The sequence below is a fragment of the Homalodisca vitripennis genome, chromosome 3 (genome assembly GCF_021130785.1).
Source record: "Homalodisca vitripennis isolate AUS2020 chromosome 3, UT_GWSS_2.1, whole genome shotgun sequence".
Taxonomy (NCBI): domain Eukaryota; kingdom Metazoa; phylum Arthropoda; class Insecta; order Hemiptera; family Cicadellidae; genus Homalodisca; species Homalodisca vitripennis.
The window spans coordinates 186,009,272-186,028,556 of NC_060209.1; the positions used below are offsets into that span (position 1 = coordinate 186,009,272).

Genomic DNA, 19,285 nt, shown 5'->3' on the forward strand with positions numbered 1-19,285 from the left:
TAAAGATGATTGACTGATTTTGTTTTATAAAATTATTTGTATTTTTTATTTTAATGGGATTTCTCGGTTTTCACTTCGTTACGGAGTAAAAATTTTATTTAAGATGTTAAAACTTATTGGAAGGTAATTTTTTTTAGGTTCTACACACTATTTTAAGCAAAAAATGTTCTCATGTGTTTTTCAAAAAATGAATATTTATTGAGATACAGGGTTGCGGAAAAAAACATTCTTCGGATAACCTCAAATATTGTAAATCGTTAAAAAAATTGAAATGTTATCGAGGTACAGTTTAAAATAACTATTCTAAAATGTATACATACTTAATTCTTTATCATAAATGTACAGTAATTTATTGGTTTTATCTTAATTTCATCCAATATTAAAAATAATATGTTTTTAGGTTATACTAATGAGGTGTATACAATTTTGTTTTTATATTGTATTAAAAAACATTGTACAAGATGTAATAACATAATTCTAAACAAAAAATTATTATTATGAATATTTTTGAAAAAATCGCGTTTTAACTAACGTATAGCAGTATTTCGGAAAGTAACTGCGTACGTATAGTGTCAATATCCTACGCATTACTTCGCAAAGGAATATGAGTACAATTATGATTGGTAATGGACAAAGGGAATAAATATAATAAAGTTTTAGTAATTTACTTTTATAAATATATTTATATTATTTATTTTATGGCTTATTTTTGGATTTTTAGGTTATATTTTATAAATTTTTGTTGTGTGATGTTGTGGAAGTGCCAAAGAAATTGAAAACATATGTGAATAAGTGTAAATAATTGTCATTTATGTGTGTAGTAATTTGTTGTTCGACATAAATGTAGATTTATTATGTAAAAATTTCTTGGAAAATGGAAATTTCTTATTTATAAACATTTAAATTTTTACCGGTAAGTGAAATGTTTTATATTGTAGGAGAAAAACATTAGAGTGGATATTAAAACACAAGTGCAAATGAAAAATATGCTTGGAATATTGCGGGAAAAATGTATTCTAACTTCGTTACAAGATTGTTTTGGAAAATGACAGCGTACATCTAGTGACAAATTGCCTACGCGTATTTCGCAAATGAATATGGATACAATTGTGATTGGTATGGTTAAAGGGAGTTAAATAATGATGTTTTAGTGGTTTAGTTTCATAAAAATATTTATATTATTTATTTTTATGGCTTTACTTTTGGATTTTTAGGTTATATTTTAAAAATTTTTGTATTGTAATGTTGTAAAGTGCAAACATATAGAAACATTATGTGGGTAAGTGTAAATAATTGTCATTTATGTGTGTAGTAATTTGTTGTTCAACATAAATGTAGATTTATTATGTGAAAATCTTTTGGAAAATGGAAATTTCTTATTTATAAACATTAAATTGTACCGGTAAGTAAAATGTTTTATATTGAAGGAAAGAAACATTACAGTGGATATAAAACACAAGTGCAAATGAAGTATATGCTTGGAATAATGCGGTAAAAATGTATTCTAACTTCGTTACAAGATTGTTTTGGAAAATTGACAGCGTACATCTAGTGTCAATAGCCTACGCGTACTTCGCACATATAATATGGATACAATTGTAATTTGTATTGGTGAAAGGAAGTGAAACAATGGTGTTTTAGTGATTTAGTTCATAAAAAATATTTATATTATTTATTATATGGCTAATTTTTGAATTTTTAGGTTATATTTTATAAATTTTGATTGTTGTGATGTTGTAAAGTGCAAAGAAAATTGAAACATTATGTGAATAAGTGTAAATAATTGTCATTTATGTGTGTAGTAATTTGTTGTTCGACATAAATGTAGATTTATTATGTGAAAATTTCTTGGAAATTTCTTATTTATAAACATTAAATTTTACCGGTAAGTGAAATGTTTATATTGTAGGAGAAAAAACATTAGAGTGGATATAAAACACAAGTGCAAATGAAAAATATGCTTGGAATCTATGTATTCTAAATTCGTTAAAAGATTGTTTTTGGAAATGACAGCGTACATGTAGTGTCAATAGCCTACGCGTACTTCGCACATCAATATGGATACAATTGTGATTTGTATTGGTGAAGGAATTTAGTACGAAATAAGTCCTATTGAGTCTCACAGACGCAAGGACTATACCCGAAGCTCCTTTTAGGGCTATGATAAGTTAGGAAAACATTAGCGAGTATTTATTTCATGATTAGAACAAGTAAATTGCATAGGAATCTATAAATGTTACTCTTTTCAAATTTATTGTTCATGTAGAATTTATCTTTAGACATTTATTTATTGTATAACAGATACTTTATAATATAAACTTATATTATTGCATAAATCAATTAAGATTACTAGAGCTATAAACTTATATCGAGGTATGTAAGTGTATGAGTAAACGAAACATTAATTTTTGGCATTGGTTGTATTTAGGGTTGTATTAGTTTTAATATTAATTATGAAGGACTCAATAATAAAAGACTCGGAGATTATTTGGAAATATTGCATTATAAAGACGTTTGATTTGGAGCAGTAAAACATTGAATTATATCTGACGTAACTAAACCAATCCTAGATTAGTTACTACACTTTCCATTTAAAACAAAAGCACAAAGAGAGATAATTAAAATTCCTCGACAGGGTTTTAGTACACCACCACCAACACCATCTGTAAATTTGAAGAGCCTTCGCCACCAATTGTTAGGAAGAAGAATTCTACGATAATTCTACATCTCAGACCGATCCAAAACTTAAAAATTCACAACGAGCTCTTGACGAGAACTCACTAACTCATAAAATAATGATGACCTATATGATGTGTTTACTGACTCCAAATAGAACAGTCAAGCATCATCGACTGTACAAACTTTCATAATTAGATTTGGAACTTAGAGACTATTATTAATCAAAGTAAATTATAACTTCCAGAAAACTCCGAAAGTATCAACGCCAAAATTAACCTCCTGAGACCCAGGGATTTTTGTTGTTTTTTCTAATTAACTCCTAAGTGACTAATACTAGGCCATTAACTACAACTCAGTTGAGTCCTGAGCGTAAACTGGTGTATACTTAAACAAATTCCTGAGTGCCTAGTATTAGTCACTTAACTTCAAAATTCTCTCCATGGCTTGCTGGTTATCAGACTGCCCCATAGGGGGTAGCACTGTACAGGTTAGAATGTTCCTTGTTGATGTAGTTCCTCAACTCACCGCTAGGGTGCGTCAGTGTGACACAGCATTGAAACAAACAAGATGGCAACACCACCCAGAAAATCATCCTCTACAAATCAACGATGTAAGTAGATAAAACCATTGTTTTACTTTATAAGTTATATTTATATGTCATAAACACATCACAAGGTTATTATGTAGTGTATTAAATGCAACAATAATCAGTTTCTTTATAGGACAAATTGTTGTGCAATCTAAGTGACTAATATTAGGCACACAGGGCTAAAGACCAAAAGGCAGTATTTTACTAATACCTAATACTAGTAACTTCGGTCTTTATTATGTTGAATTTCAGTATAAACTTTTTTACAGTGACACCAAGAAAAATCAATGCTTGTCTGTTTGGGACTGATGATTCTGAGATCGAGGATTTCAATGATGAAGAAAATGAAGATAATGTCCTCAGTGCCAGCACAAGAGAGCAATCTTTATTTCAAGCGAATTGGAGTGACAATACTGGCAGCGACCCTGACTATCATCCCTCAACTAGTGACAGCGATAACGAACCCACAACATCAACAGCAGTAAAGGTAACTTGATCATTAAATTTCTTTATCCTAACCTAACCTAATGTAATCTAACTTATACAAACAAAATACATGTAATTACTATGGTTACACATTCTACTTAAAATTCTGTTGAAAATTATTAAATACTTTAACTGAGTACATGATTTATTTTATTTTATTGATTGTTTTCAGAAAAATCAACTAGCCAAAAGGAAGAAAAATACTAAACTGCAACCACCAATCAAGAGAACAAAGAACATACCTACTGCCGAACCATGGAGAAAAGGCATTTTTTCTCCTGATCCTGTGACTCTTCACGAACCTTCGTATATACCACTGGACTGTACGAATTGGAGTAATGAGAAGTTTGTTGAACTATATTATGATGATGATATTCTTTTACAATTTGTGGAGAAAAGCAACCAGACTTATGTACTTAAGACAGGTAAAAGTTTGAACTTATCTTTGAGAGAATTCAAAGTTTGGTTGGGAGTAAATTTTGTAATGTCATCCCTACAGTTGCCCCAAATACGTATGTATTGGGACAAGGAATGGAGAGTTGCTGTAGTTGCTGATCATATGCCTAGGGACAGGTTTTTTCAAATAAGAAATTCACTAAAAATTGTCTTTGATGATGACATTAATGAAGAGCAAAGGAAAGCCGATAGGCTATGGAAAATAAGACCACTGATTGACCGTGTTTTGTTAGGATGCTTAAAACAAACCAGAAATCAACACATCTGTATAGATGAGATGATGATACCCTTCAGTGGCACAAGTGACTTAAAACAGTACATTCCCAACAAGCCCAACCCCTTAGGAATTAAGGTATTTGTTTTGGCTAATCCTACTGGGATTATATGTGACTGTGGTTTACCAGAATCAGACCACCTTTACTCAAGATATTGCTGGAAGCTTTTGGCAATGTGAGTCTGCCGTTCTTTATCTAACTCGGTCTTTAGTTCCTGGTCATGTCATTTACATCGACAGATATTTTAATACTGTACGATTAGCTGAAGAACTTCTTAATCGTGGAATTAGATGCTCAGGGACTTTAAGGAAGGATAGGCTTCCCCAGGATAATGATCTTCCTGACGACAAGATTTTTAAGAAAAGCCAAAGTAGGGGTTCAGCCACTGTCAGTGTTCGCGCCGATGGTGCGATAGCATTAACAAAGTGGCTGGATAACAAATCCGTAACTATGATCTCAACTAATGAGTCCGTTGAGCCCATGTGTGAGGTTAAAAGGTGGTCAAAGGCTGAGAAGAGGTATATTCAAGTGTCCCAACCAAGTGTGGTGCAGTCATACAACAAAAATATGGGAGGGGTGGATTTGATAGACAGAATACTATCTTATTGCCCTTCGAGATCTAGAACTAAAAAATGGACAGTTAGATGTTTATTGCACTTTTTTGATGTAGCCCTAGGAAATGCATGGCTTCAGATGAGGGAGATTAAGAAATCGTCAGGAGTATCTCCCAAGGACATTGTTCAATTCAGGCATTTCAAGTTGGAATTAGGTAAATCCATGATTGAGAAGAATAGTGTTCGTCTGGATGTTGATGAAAATGGGGATGAAGATCAAGGACACCAAGAAGAAGGATTTTTGGATCGTAGGAAGAGTGCGGGCCCATGTTTAGAGAAAAGACTGCAAGGCGCCACCCACTTACCGGAGGTGACAAAGAAAATCCAAAAGAGGTGTGCTCTTCCAAAGTGTTTAAAAAAATCTACTGTTTTTTGTACACAGTGCAAAGTTTATCTTTGCCTTGTAGATGGAAGGAACTGTTTTGCTAAATACCACACAAAGTAATTTGAGGGTCATGATTTAAAAATCCTAATTAACTTAGTATTTTTAATTAACTCAAAAATCAACAGAAACCATGGAAGTCTGATTACGATAGCTCAGTGCAGTATTTTTAATTCTTTTGTACTCATGTTAATTGACACTCAATAAAATATATGGTTTAACTGGATGTACTATGTTTTTATACCATTTCTACCCATTTCAGTCCGAAGTGCCTATTATTAGGACAATCAAAAAGGGTAGAATAAGGCACAACAGAATTTTTTAAATATTTTTTTTGGCTCTTTTCATTTGTTTATAGACAAGTTATTATCATGTCATATGATATTTTAAAGAAAAAAATTCTCGGGACTCAAGGCCAATTTTTTAGAGTGCCTAATAAAAGGCACTTCGGTCATAGTTGCTAAATCTTATTGAAATCCTCAGGTCTCAAGTACTATCAAGACAAGTGCCTAGTATTAGCCACTCTGGACTCAGGAGGTTAAAAGACTAACAAATTGTAAGAGACGAAATTGATTTTATTTGTGAACTGAAATTGATATAAAAATACTCTAGGAAACCGTTCGAGAGGGCAAATGAAGTTAATTAATTCAGTTTGTGATGCATTTTTCAACCTCTAGTAATATAAATATGTACTCTATAGGTATATTATATGCTATAAACAAATTAGTACGAAATAAGAGCCTCTTCAGTCTCACAGACGCAAGGACTATGACGGTAGTTCCTTTTAGGGCTATAAAGAATAGAAAAACATTGGACAGTACGTATTTTGGTTATTAGAACAAGTAAATTGCATAGAATTCATGTGTAAATTTCTCTTTTTAAATGTATTGTTAATGTAGACTTAATCTTAACATAGGCTACTATTTATTACCGAAGAGATATTTTAGTACACGTATATTATTTATTAATTAATTAAGATTACCAGCAATATAAATTTTTATCGGGGTACGTAAGTGTATGAATAAATAAAACTTTTATTGTATATGTTTAATTTAGTGTTTGTATATATTCATTATAGCGCACTTAATACGGAAATACCAGAAACGTTTTTGGAAATATTGTAAAATAAAGACGTTTGAATTCGTATAGTAAAAACTGAATTATATCTGAGGGAACTAAACCAAACCTAGGTTAGTTATTAAACTTTCCATTTCAACAAAAGCACAAAGAGAGGCAATGAGAACTTCTCGACAGGGGTTTAGCACACCACCACCAACACCATCTTCGAGAGCCTTCGCCACCAATTTTCAAGAAGAAGAAGAAGTCGATGATATTTCTACACCTGCAGACCGATTAAAACCAATCCGATTGAAAACCAAAAACATAAAAAGTTCCTGACGTAATGGTGGAATTCACTAGATCAAAAAATGATGATTACCTATGATTTGTCTACTGACTCCAGATAGAACAGTCAAGCACCATCGGTGGTACAAACTTTCATAATAATCAAGTTTTATTTGGGGATAATAGACTACTTGAAATCAGAGTAAAATATATCTTCGAGAATAAAAGGAAAGTATCAACGCAAAACTTAAAAACCTAACAAATAGTAAGGGACCAAATTTATTACATTTGTGAAAATAATTTTAAGTAATTTGTAGAGGGCAACCAGACTGAATTCAATGTTTGATGTCTAATTTTTCACCATTTGGTAATACATCTATGTATTTTCCGTAGACCTATGAATTTTTCAGGTGTACTGTATGCTATGAACAGGTTTATCTTAATAGGCTTTTCAGTGTCACAGACACAAGGACTATGCCCGTAAGACTTTATAGGAATATTGCGGAATATAAAAACATAGGATGGTATCTATTTTAGTTCTTGTAAAAAGTACATTTCATTAAAATTAATTGTGAATCTTTTTTAACTTTTTGCTGAGATAGATTTATTTTCAATACACGCAATTTGCCTGAGTTATGTAAGCACTTATATTTGTACAAAATTAAGTTTACTCACAATATAAATTTGAATTATTGTATATTATTTTATGATAACATAAAACTTGTTTCTTTTAATTGGTTTAGTGTACAGTTTATAAATATGCATTCATTATAGCAGACTTATACGAAAAGAATCGGAACTTATATGAAAATATATTATATTAAAGACGTTTTAAATTGGTTTAGTAAATATTAAATTATTTTTGAGAGATCTCAACAAATTCCAGATTGGCCTTATTTGAATTAATCCTTGTTCAAATATTCCAAATTGAAAGGTAACATAAAAAGCAATGCACGAATTGAATTACATATCTCTAGATGCAGTTACAGCTGCATAGTATCAGTTAATACCTCCATAATATAATTATATTGATGCCACTAACATATAATTATCGATACACACTTCCCCCAACGTTTTACAATATAATGTTAGGAAAATACTTATGACTATCATAACTAACTGTCACATTATAATTTCCCAGCAGTTCATTTATTGTTATAATTATGATTAAACAATGCAAGTGATTTATTAGACTTGTATATTTTTAATTGTTACGTATGTTTTAGTTTACTAATTGACGAGAAGTTCAAAATACAATTCAGTCGTTGACCGTTCTTCCAGTATAATTTTACAGATCAAAATATTTTAGCGACTGCAATGGTTTATATTAGCTAACAGGTGACCAATTATGACATTTCTTAGATGTTTTATGAAATTATACGCACTTTCATGAAACTATTTTGTATTGAATATTTTTAAGAGATCTCAGCGAATAGGTGTTGCCTAATGGTTATTTTAATACTTATACACTACTGTTTGAATATATTAAGTTTACTAGCACTATATCATTTTATTGAAGTAAGTATGTGTACGAGGATATTGAACTTATTGTTTTTATATTTATGATGATGAGTCGTTGGTTGGTTTGATTATATAATTATATGTAGTTGTATCTCATTTCTATCATAGCGAAAATGCATTCATATGTATGTTATTAGTATAATGTATAGTATAATGTATACTATACATTACCGTATAATGTATGGATACATTATAATGTATAATGTTGACACAATTTGAATTTAATTCATATTATTAAATACACCCATTTTGATATATACCCTTATAATACTTCAATAATATATTGTATTTCCATTTGTTGATAAAGACATTTTTAAAGATAAATGATAAGTAGATAAATACAAATATCAGTAACATGTTACACAAGAATCAAATATTTATATACCACATGTAGTATTATTAGGCCATCTGCCTTTTTGCTTGTGTAAAATAGTCACCTAATCCACCAACTGCTTTACGAAGTGTTTGTGGAGCGTAATCATTCAGTTTCAGGTGCGGTAATGTCAGTGGTTAACAGATATGTCTATAACAGAATAATCCCATCACCGTTGTATCGACAGGTGGCCGTTATGACGCTGCAACAATTCATCTATAATTCTACGAGCCGTATGTATATGTGAGTCTACAGTGCGATGACTATTGGATAGGCTACTTTGTAAAGATGTGACATTTCACAATCAAGTTGACGGACAATGGTACAGACCGAATTATTTAGCAAGAAACACTTGGCGGGGAGACGACACGACCCCCTCTCCCACAAATAGCCTACCCCTCCCACGACTCAAGCAAGTACAGCTCGCTCCCACATCCACAAGCCACTGACAATACAATCGTCTCAGGTCGTGACAGCATTACTTCTGGTCTGAACTGTTCCAAGTGTTTCCGTATGCACTGGAAAGGTAAGGGTAGCTCGTGCGCATGCGCTGGACGCACTGAGCCAAATGGTTCGGTCTGTACACATGGTAGTAGTTTTAGCCATGCAACAGTTTATCTAGATACCTACGTATGTGTATACGGTGCGATGACTATCAGACAGGCTGATTGTGAGGTTGTACAGATTCTGCGTCTCACAGTCCAGTTGACGGGCTAGTTGTACACTTCCTGAGTCGACTCCGATGATGAACTCTTCTCTGGGGTCTCCGGCTGAACGAAAACAAAAAACAAATTTTTGATAAGAACAAAATACCTGTCAAAAGTTTACCTTTTTAACAAAAATAGTTTTGTTACAATCTACTTGTATATACAATTATTTATATAACTCGCCCTAAATATATTACAATGTTACCTTTCTTATTTGTTTTTCATTTTACAGCAATACACTGACATATACATAAAGAATGTTTAATAGTTCTACTCAAAAAGGCGACAGTTTATATGCCAAAAAGACATGTTAATGGAGGAGAAACAAAAATATGAGTGATTGAATATAAAGTCATGCTAGAGTGGAACTGTTTTTCTGTTGAAAACGGCACAGGCCTAACAGAAGTCGGATTCTTTAACAATTTTTAGTTATTTCTTTGAATCTTTTATCTTAGTATATTTTATTATTTGTTATAAAATAATAATTAATATACGATATTACTGCGTTATTGATAAGAAAAAAATAGTTGTTTCCTAGGAGGTAAAGCTTTACATCACAATTATTAACTCATCAAAACAAAATTTATACGTTGAGGCATAACAAGATAATAAATAATGCAGCATCAAACAATACAAAAAACCAACTATGAGGTACGTTATATACACAGATGAAGAGTTTGAGAAGCTAAAAGAACTCAAAATATTTCTAGACTATGTTTTACAAAACACGGTATAGTAAAAAGTATTTGTAGTAGCGGGTGATAGAAAACAAAGCCTGGGAAAATATTGGATTTTTTTGTCTAGGAAACATAGAGATCAAAATTTGTTTTGATTCTGACCCTGTTACAACTTCAAAAAATAGGAAATATAACAAAAGTTTTGGTAATGGTGAGTTACATCATTTGCAATTCAATACCACTCATAATATAAGATCTTCAAGCTAGTTTATAAGTCACTGGTATTAAGTACAACTTCAAATATTAAATATAGCAACAGTTTTGGTAATTGTGAGTTATATCATTTGTAATTCAATACCACTCATAATATAAGATCTTCAAGCTAGTTTATAAGTCACTGGTATTAAGTACCAGTGTGTGTGTGTGTGTGTGTGTGTGTGACTAAAGCTCAGCCACTAAGTTTGATCATTTGTTATTATAAGAGATTTATTTGTTAATAGATATGATAAACTGCATATCCATACATAATCACAAACTATGTATCCATACATACTCACTTATTGTACTGTATATCCATACACACTCACCTACTATGGAGAACCAGATGATGGTGCCGTCTAGTATAGGAGGTTGCACAACAGCCACCAGATAACCCTCAGGGTCCAGTTCCGTGACGCGGGTGAAGTGAGGGTTCGGTGCACTGAGGATTGAGGGTCGACCGTCACCCCCAGGCCCCACAACGTGCACGCTCACCCTCACAGTAGAGCGACGCTGGGGCGATCCTTGGTCCGAGGCCCGCACCTACAACATGAGCACGATATATTATCTGATGTAGGAGACATCACTATACCACGTGTTGCCTTACAGACCTCGCTGGGGCGATCCTTGGTCGGAGGCCCGCACCTACAACATGAGCACGATATATTATCTGATGTAGGAGTACGCTACCACACCAAGTGTTGCCTTACAGACCTCGCTGGGGCGATCCTTGGTCGGAGGCCCGCACCTACAACATGAGCATGATATATTATCTGATGTAGGAGACACCACCACACCACGTGTTGCCTTACAGACCTCGCTGGGGCGATCCTTGGTCCGAGGCCCGCACCTACAACATGAGCACGATATATTATCTGATGTAGGAGAACGCCACCACACCACGTGTGGTCTGTAAGGCATTACAGACCTCGCTGGGGCGATCCTTGGTCCGAGGCCCGCACCTACAACATGAGCACGATATATTATCTGATGTAGGAGTACGCTACCACACCACGTGTTGCCTTACAGACCTCGCTGGGGCGATCCTTGGTCGGAGGCCCGCACCTACAACATGAGCACGATATATTATCTGATGTAGGAGACACCACCACACCACGTGTTGCCTTACAGACCTCGCTGGGGCGATCCTTGGTCCGAGGCCCGCACCTACAACATGAGCACGATATATTATCTGATGTAGGAGAACGCCGCCACACCACGTGTGGTCTGTAAGGCATTACAGACCTCGCTGGGGCGATCCTTGGTCCGAGGCCCGCACCTACAACATGAGCACGATATATTATCTGATGTAGGAGTACGCCATCACGCCACGTGTCGTCTTACAGACCTCGCTGGGGTTGAATACGACATTTCAAGTATATAACGCATTTCATTATGTTTATATGTTATTACTATATAAAATTTTGAAAAATGATATGATTGTACTCAGTCTGTTTGATAATTTATGTACTCTATGATATTCTTCTTGTTATAAAACCAATGTATTAATGTTCACTAACACTCAGACAAATTCCATTGCGTGGCATGCACCACCATACGACTCGACTTTGCCTATATAGAAATAAAGCTTCATACAAACAATCAAATCTTTAGGCCAGTTTGTTAATAAAATGCGATGAACACAAAGCTTCAGCTATTGAGCTATAAAAACCAATTACCCAAAAACCTAACCCAAAGACAAAGCAAAGCAAGTTAAAAATAAATTTACTGAAACGAAGCTGATTGGTTTTACACACTGAAAAAAGTACCAAAAAGAAGCTAAAATATCTACTACAGTTGAAGCTGTAACTGTGTATTTTGGGGGATAAGTTTCCTGACTACTAATGTTGCAACTAGCGAGGGTTACTTTATATATTATAGCGAGGCAACTTTATTTTTATATATATAATGTAAATAATTTTCTTCTGGAACATTAATATACAAGATCAGACAGAAGCTAGAAAAGATTCACTTTTTGAAACCCATCTACACAAGGATTTTAGAGTTCTCCCGATATTTAAGACTCATGTGCTGGACAAAATAAGATACATATTTTCGTTAAGTTCCATCACTACACACTGAATTGAATGGTTTAACTTGGTAGCTATCTCTTTACCAGTAACTGGTCACAGTTTTATGGAAAATGGCAAAAATATAGGATTATTTTCCAAGTGCTCTACGGTAGATACTCCCAATGAATGATTGGAAAGATATCATCGAGGTAGCTAGAATAAAGCAGTATTTTTTTTGTAATTTCATGTAGGTAAACGATTTTCAAAAATCAGAAAGAGTTTCTTAATGGAAAGCATTACAAACAAGTTTCCTTTCGCTATGAAGCCTGTGAATCCATTTTTATTTTGTGCCTAAAAAGGAGAAATGTTAAGCATATACATGCTTACAACGGAGCATTCTACTCAGCTTCTGTATAAACTTAAGTCGCTCAAGGAGCCTTCTAACATAACAGAATCTAAACAGCTATATCAATCTCCAATATTGCCTCGTCAAAATAGAGATGTACAGACCTCGCAATTTTGTGAAGATACGAGGAGTAAGATTAATACAAACATCTTCTTATGGCTCAAGACAGTGCTGTAGTGGCATTAATCTATAAATATGACTTTCATTATCTTGAAAATAACTTTTAATAACAGGAAATCTCGCACGATCTATATGTAAACACATGCGTTGACCTTTTAATTAAGAATTAATTTCTATCTTTGTACAATCATTTAAGGGTGTATATACAATTCATACATGCAAGATTTTCCTATTTAAAGCTGATTAATATAAGATAATTTCTTTTAGATTTTGATTTTTTTAGGTACTGGTCTATTTTAGGTATACAGGATTAAACATGCTTTTTTAGTAGTAAGGCTAAAATGTTTTATTCCTCTGAATGATGTTTGATAATAATAAAATGGCAGAAGAGTTTATTTTCTGTGGCATTTATTAAATGATTAACCCACAAGGTAATTTATTTACACACACACACACACACACACACACACACACACACACACACACACACACACACACACACACACACACACACACACACAAACTACCTAGGACTTTATCAAATTACAAATATTCTTCGACTAGCATATAGTTTATGTTACAACTCTGCTTCAACTAACCAAAATTTCAAAAAAATTCCAAAAATAAGATTAAAAAAAAACCATTAGTTTTAAAAGATATTTTAGTGGTCCCAAAATTACCTGAAGTCAATAAACACAAGGAACAAGAAAATATTACAGTCGCAACACATCGTTACAACAAACTCAGATGTTTAGTATGCAACTTTAAAAACTTTTACAAGTAGTTCTATACAAAAATCGTACAGAATATTTGAAGATTTATTTACAAATTCGATACAAGTTATACCCTAAAGATTAAATTAGCTCAACAATATATTCTCTAAAAACAAGGATGACAGAGCACAAATATGTATGCAAACATAAAAAAAACAGTAACTAATAATGGCACATGGCTTGATGTATAATTTAAATTTTGAAGAATACGTATATTCACTAGAACCGATAAAAAAAATGGCACAAAATTTGAGTACGAACAACCGAAGAACCATGGAACAAGCCCACCACCTCACCACCAAACCAAAATTTCCGAATGGATTAAATTTAAGAGGACTTCGTGAACAAAATGAATTTATAGATAAAAACAACAAAAATAAAAACTAAGAAGGTATTACTAAACTATTTTATATTTTGGTTGAAACCGTCATCAAGAAATTAAAAAAGTTATCGAAATAAGTTATACGAACATATAAAAACATAAACATCACAAAGAAAAAAAATTAACGAGGTAGAGTTGTAACATAAGATTTAATCATCAAGAAATTAAAAAAGTAATCGAAATAAGTTATAAGAACATATAACAACATAAACATCACAAAGAAAAAAAAATTAACGAGGTAGAGTTGTAACATAAGATTTAATTTTATTAATTCATTTTGTTCACAAAGTGGTTTTAAATTTAATACATTGGGAAATTTTGATTTGGTGGCGAGGTGGTGGGCTTGTTCCATGGTTCTTCAGTTGTTCGTACTAAAATTTTGTGCCTTTTTCTTATCGGTTCTAGTAAATATACTTCTTCTTCAAAATTTAAATTATACATCAAGCCATGTGCCTTGTATGTAAACAACTACTGTATTGCAAACAAGTTCAGGTTGCTGTTTTTTATTAAAAACATAAAAATCACAAAGAAAAAAAAAATTATATATAAAATATATATATATATATATATATATATATACACATAAAATAATAATCTTTGTGTTTCATTTCCTGAAAATAGTTATGAATGATGAATGATTTCCCAACCTTATAACTTAATAAATATCAATATTTTATGCATAAAAGTAATTTAATATCCATACATTTTCATGAACATCATTTCCTTCTTGATCTACGTTGTGAAATAATCAAGGTACAAATTGTGTATAATGCGTTGTAACTCTTGTAACACCGGCTTGTAACTCTTTGTTGGTGGATATTGGCTAGCGAAGTTATCCCAGGGACATATAAGTACCGTGTTAATACCAAATTCAATTTGGATTACTTATAAATTACGGTAGTATTTATCGAGTTCTGGAAATCTTGATCTGCAAAAACGAATTTATCTTTCCGAACTGTCGTCATGAGAGTTACTGCATAAGTTGAATTCCTATCAAATCCAAGAGTAGTCAAAACCATATGGTACTACAACATTTACCATTATAAACATAAGAGAGTCCCAATAACAGAGGATCTTAGATGATGGCTAATATTGATAATTATGTTAAAATAGTAGTAATTGTCGTAAAACTGGTATCGCAATAGTAGTAATTAAGTAAAACTTATCGCCGGTAGTTCAACATCTCTACAGAAGGAATGTAGATAAATAAGAGAAATGATAGTTAAACTCATCACTTATAATGAAATGTTATCTATTCAGACGTGTCGGAGGAGAAGTGGAAGAAATTAAGTAGTATTTAGAGATTCAAAAGATAAAAAATAAAAAAAATTATGGTTGCCTGTAAAGTCGGTTTTACGGGCGAAGATTTTACGTGACAACGTCTTTTTCTCGGTAGAATATTTATTGATATGAATATTATTAAATTGCACAATAGGAACAAGGAATTGAATGAAAATAAGAATTGCACAAATTTTAACTATAGAAATATATTTTGTTTACTAAAACATTTTACATAATTTGAAATTAATTAAAATTTGTTATTGTAAATGGTAAAGTTGAATAAAACATTTACTAAAATTGGAATTTGAAATTCTTGCTAAACACAGTTAAATTCTAACTCCGCGCGTGGTGATTGGTCGGTTTAGTTCGTTTGTTTGGTCGCACTGTTATGACAGGTTAGAGGTTATAATTTGTTATTTTAAATGTTTGACTAGCAATACGCGCTGTTTCTTCTCAATCGACTGAATTATGATTGATTGCAGAGTGATTTAAACTAATAATTTACTTAACACTATCAACATTTGTCAATAGTATGACATAACCTATAAACTCAGTTTCTCAACTTTTGTGTCAATCTAACAATTAATCAATCAATCATAGTTTACGATAATGAAATATCAGTGTACATTATTTACCTTTATTGTTTTAGTTGTTGTAAATGACGAATCTAAGCACTCCACATTTTCACGAATAAACATAGTTATCTGCTTTATCCCGTGCGGCGGACCCACGTTATCTGCTTTATCCCGTGCGGCGGACCCACTGGACGGGCATCGTAACGTTACCGGGCGTTACACTTTTTCATGAGTGACTCCGAGCCGCAACCTAATTTAAGACGTTGTCACGTCAAAAAATCCTTCTGATATTAATTATTCTATATTATGTTTCTACCATATGTAAACTACGGAATAATTTAATTTCAAAATTAGATTAGGAATAGTTTTGTGTTCTTTCCTATTACATTGTACCAATTTACAATGTTATATTTCCTAAGTTTGCGATGATTTGAGTTTTTATGATATACTTATACTTATAATGTAATAGCTAACTATACTCTTAAACATATCATTAAACTCTTATGATCTCAATACAAATCTACAAAGAAACATTTGTTTCCTTGCAGTGTCGACCTGATTTTGATGGTGTGAATTATTTGAAACCTGTTTATTTCTCTAAACGAAAAGTTATTACCAAAATTGACATTTATTAATATTTCGAATTTGCTTATAACGTAGATGTGGTTGGAAGGGTTGATTCAACGTTAATGTCAAACTAAGCTCTATATTACCTTCCGTTTAATAAAAGAATTAACTTAACATTCGCATTTCAAAAAGCGTCTTGCTTTAACCCATATTGTAAAATTTCGAGTTGAAGAAAGAGAAAATCATTTCCATGAGCGAAGAGCAAAAAATACCATTCAATCGCAGCGAACCAATTAAACAACAACTAAAAAACAATTAAAATTAAGAACAATTTTAATTGTTCTTAAATCAACAAAGCTTGGCAAGATTTCTTATTATTATTTTTTTTTAATTGTTCTTAAATAAGCTATTATCGAAATTTTATTTCTGAAGTCTATTACACACTTGTATTGGCTACACTACTAACACAAAGTTATAAACTTTCTACTTCATTTTTTATTACTTTTATCTCAATGCAGGAAAAATTAGGTAAAGTATATTTTTGACATCGTATCAGAACTGTTCACCTTGAACGGCTTCTATTCTATTTGAAAGTTAAAACTATAATGTTAAAATTTCAGTATAATATAGATTTGTTCCTGATGTAATGTAATTAAATTTCAGTCATAAATCACAACAAATATAACACAGTTCAATCCATGTGGCATAACTACAAAGGAAACGGCGATATACAGAATTGTAAATTTCTTACATGTGTTTTAATTACGTCTTCAGATAATCACATTATGATACAGATTTTATGTTATTCAGTACGTTATACCTGTAGAGAACCATGGCGAGAAACAATGTGACAATGTGATTGGCTCATTGCAGAGTTGTCTGCATACTAATGCACAGTTCCACTGATGTATGGCTACAACTCGCCGACAATACACTGATTAGAAGCTGTTGTGTTTACAAGTAGGACGATATTGTCAATACACTGAATGAGATATATCATTAAACTTTTCACCTTACTAACAATTATTTTATATTGATTGAAAGTCTTTTTATGTTTGGAAATCTTGATAAAGTAGAAGCTTATTAACGTTTCAGTGCTCACATGTCTTGAATGGTCCAAAGAGCAATACCGACATCTTGTCCTCTGATGAAAACTTGAACGTACTTATTCTTAAAAATAAAAATTACGAGGAAATTTATTTCATTTTGATTGACTGAACTAGTGTGGAAGAATGCAATAACTTTAATAGTTACGATTAAACAATTTACACATACATTATTTTACAAGCAAAAACTTAAAGTCTTGTAAAAAGGGTCCACAAATACTACAAACAAGCCATAATCGATGAATAATCTCAAGTCGATACACAAATATTATCGTGTCATCATATTAAACTTTTACATCTCCACAAAACCTTATTGGAAATAAATAATGCTTTCAAATTCTTTTTCTGAAATAAATACAGTTGTAGCCTACACAGACTAGGATTAAAACAATATTTTTAACTAAAAGTTATATACTGTATTATTGTTTACAATTCCGCAGCACTATCGTTTAAATAACAATAAGCGATTTTTTGTTAATTACAAAGACTAGGATTAAAACAATATTTTTTACTGAAAATTATATATTATTGTTTACTGTTCCGCAGCACTATCAATTGAACAACAATAAGTGATTTGTTTGTTATCTTTATAATTTCAGCTTGTAAATGCCAAATTCTGTAGCTTATTAATCAGGATCAAAATAAAAATACAAATAAAATTCACTTTTTGTTTTTTTAAATAACAAATAATATTGTATTGAAGTCCTCTAATTGAAGGTGCAATGTTTAATTAAAACGAGGTTGCTTCTTATTAATTTTATATACTTATCATTGATTACTCAAATGCATGTCATGCAATTTTGAACCTGATTCCCAAAATATACTTATTTTGTATTATAATTTTTGATAAATGTGTTCTATATTCTCCATAGCCGTTAATTGTGAGCATATTGTTAAAGACTCCTCTTGAACTTAATATATAATATGATATAAATGTAATCATAGCTCGATTTACATATTGTTTTTTTAATTAAATGATTTTAATGATATTTTTATAAACAGTAAGAAATAAAAATTGGTGTCTATATTACATAAATAACAATTTCAAGACCAACACTTGCTCGGAAGAATTTATAACAGTTAGAAAAATTGTTTTACCGACTTTTAAACTACAATTTAAAGACAACTTTAACTTTAAAAAATAAGGCTTTTAAAAATTAGTAAACATTTTAGAATAAATGAAAAGATTAATTTCTTAAACATAAATACTAAAGAACCCCTACTAGTAAAGGAAATAAAGCAAGTGTACATTTTTACCCGCAATTACCACCAGAGCAATTCGCTATTCACTTTTCCATCACATTTGTATATTTTATCTCTGTTTTCGTTGGAGTTCAATGAATAAAGGCCACAACACTTTGGATCAACGAAATTTTTGTAACTTAAATGTTTATAAACGCAGAAGCATTACAAGACCTGTATTAGAAAATATTTATTGCAAACCTTCAACACAAGAAGATTTGACGAAATTGTTTCGAAAAGGCTTCATTGTAAACACTGGAATCATGAAGCAAAATATTACACAATAAGACACAAAAATGTTTATAAATCCAAAAATGCGTCAGACATATTTTTAAGAGCTATGATACAGAGATAAATAAAACATTGACACAAACAAGATAAAAAGAGAAATGAATAAATCCTTTGCCTCGCAGGAAAGACACGTCAAGCAGGATATGTACAGTCGTGCATGCTGCAAGCA

The 19,285-nt window shown here is 31.9% G+C and overlaps 1 protein-coding gene across 1 annotated transcript in view; it reads right to left on the bottom strand.

The window, feature by feature from the left end:
- Positions 1–19,285, bottom strand: part of LOC124358513 (fat-like cadherin-related tumor suppressor homolog) — a 733,849-nt gene that overhangs the window by 67,488 nt on the left and 647,076 nt on the right. Inside the window, 2 exon segments of the mRNA XM_046810807.1 lie at positions 9,350–9,489; positions 10,691–10,904. Of these exon segments, the coding sequence (XP_046666763.1) occupies positions 9,350–9,489; positions 10,691–10,904 (354 nt within the window).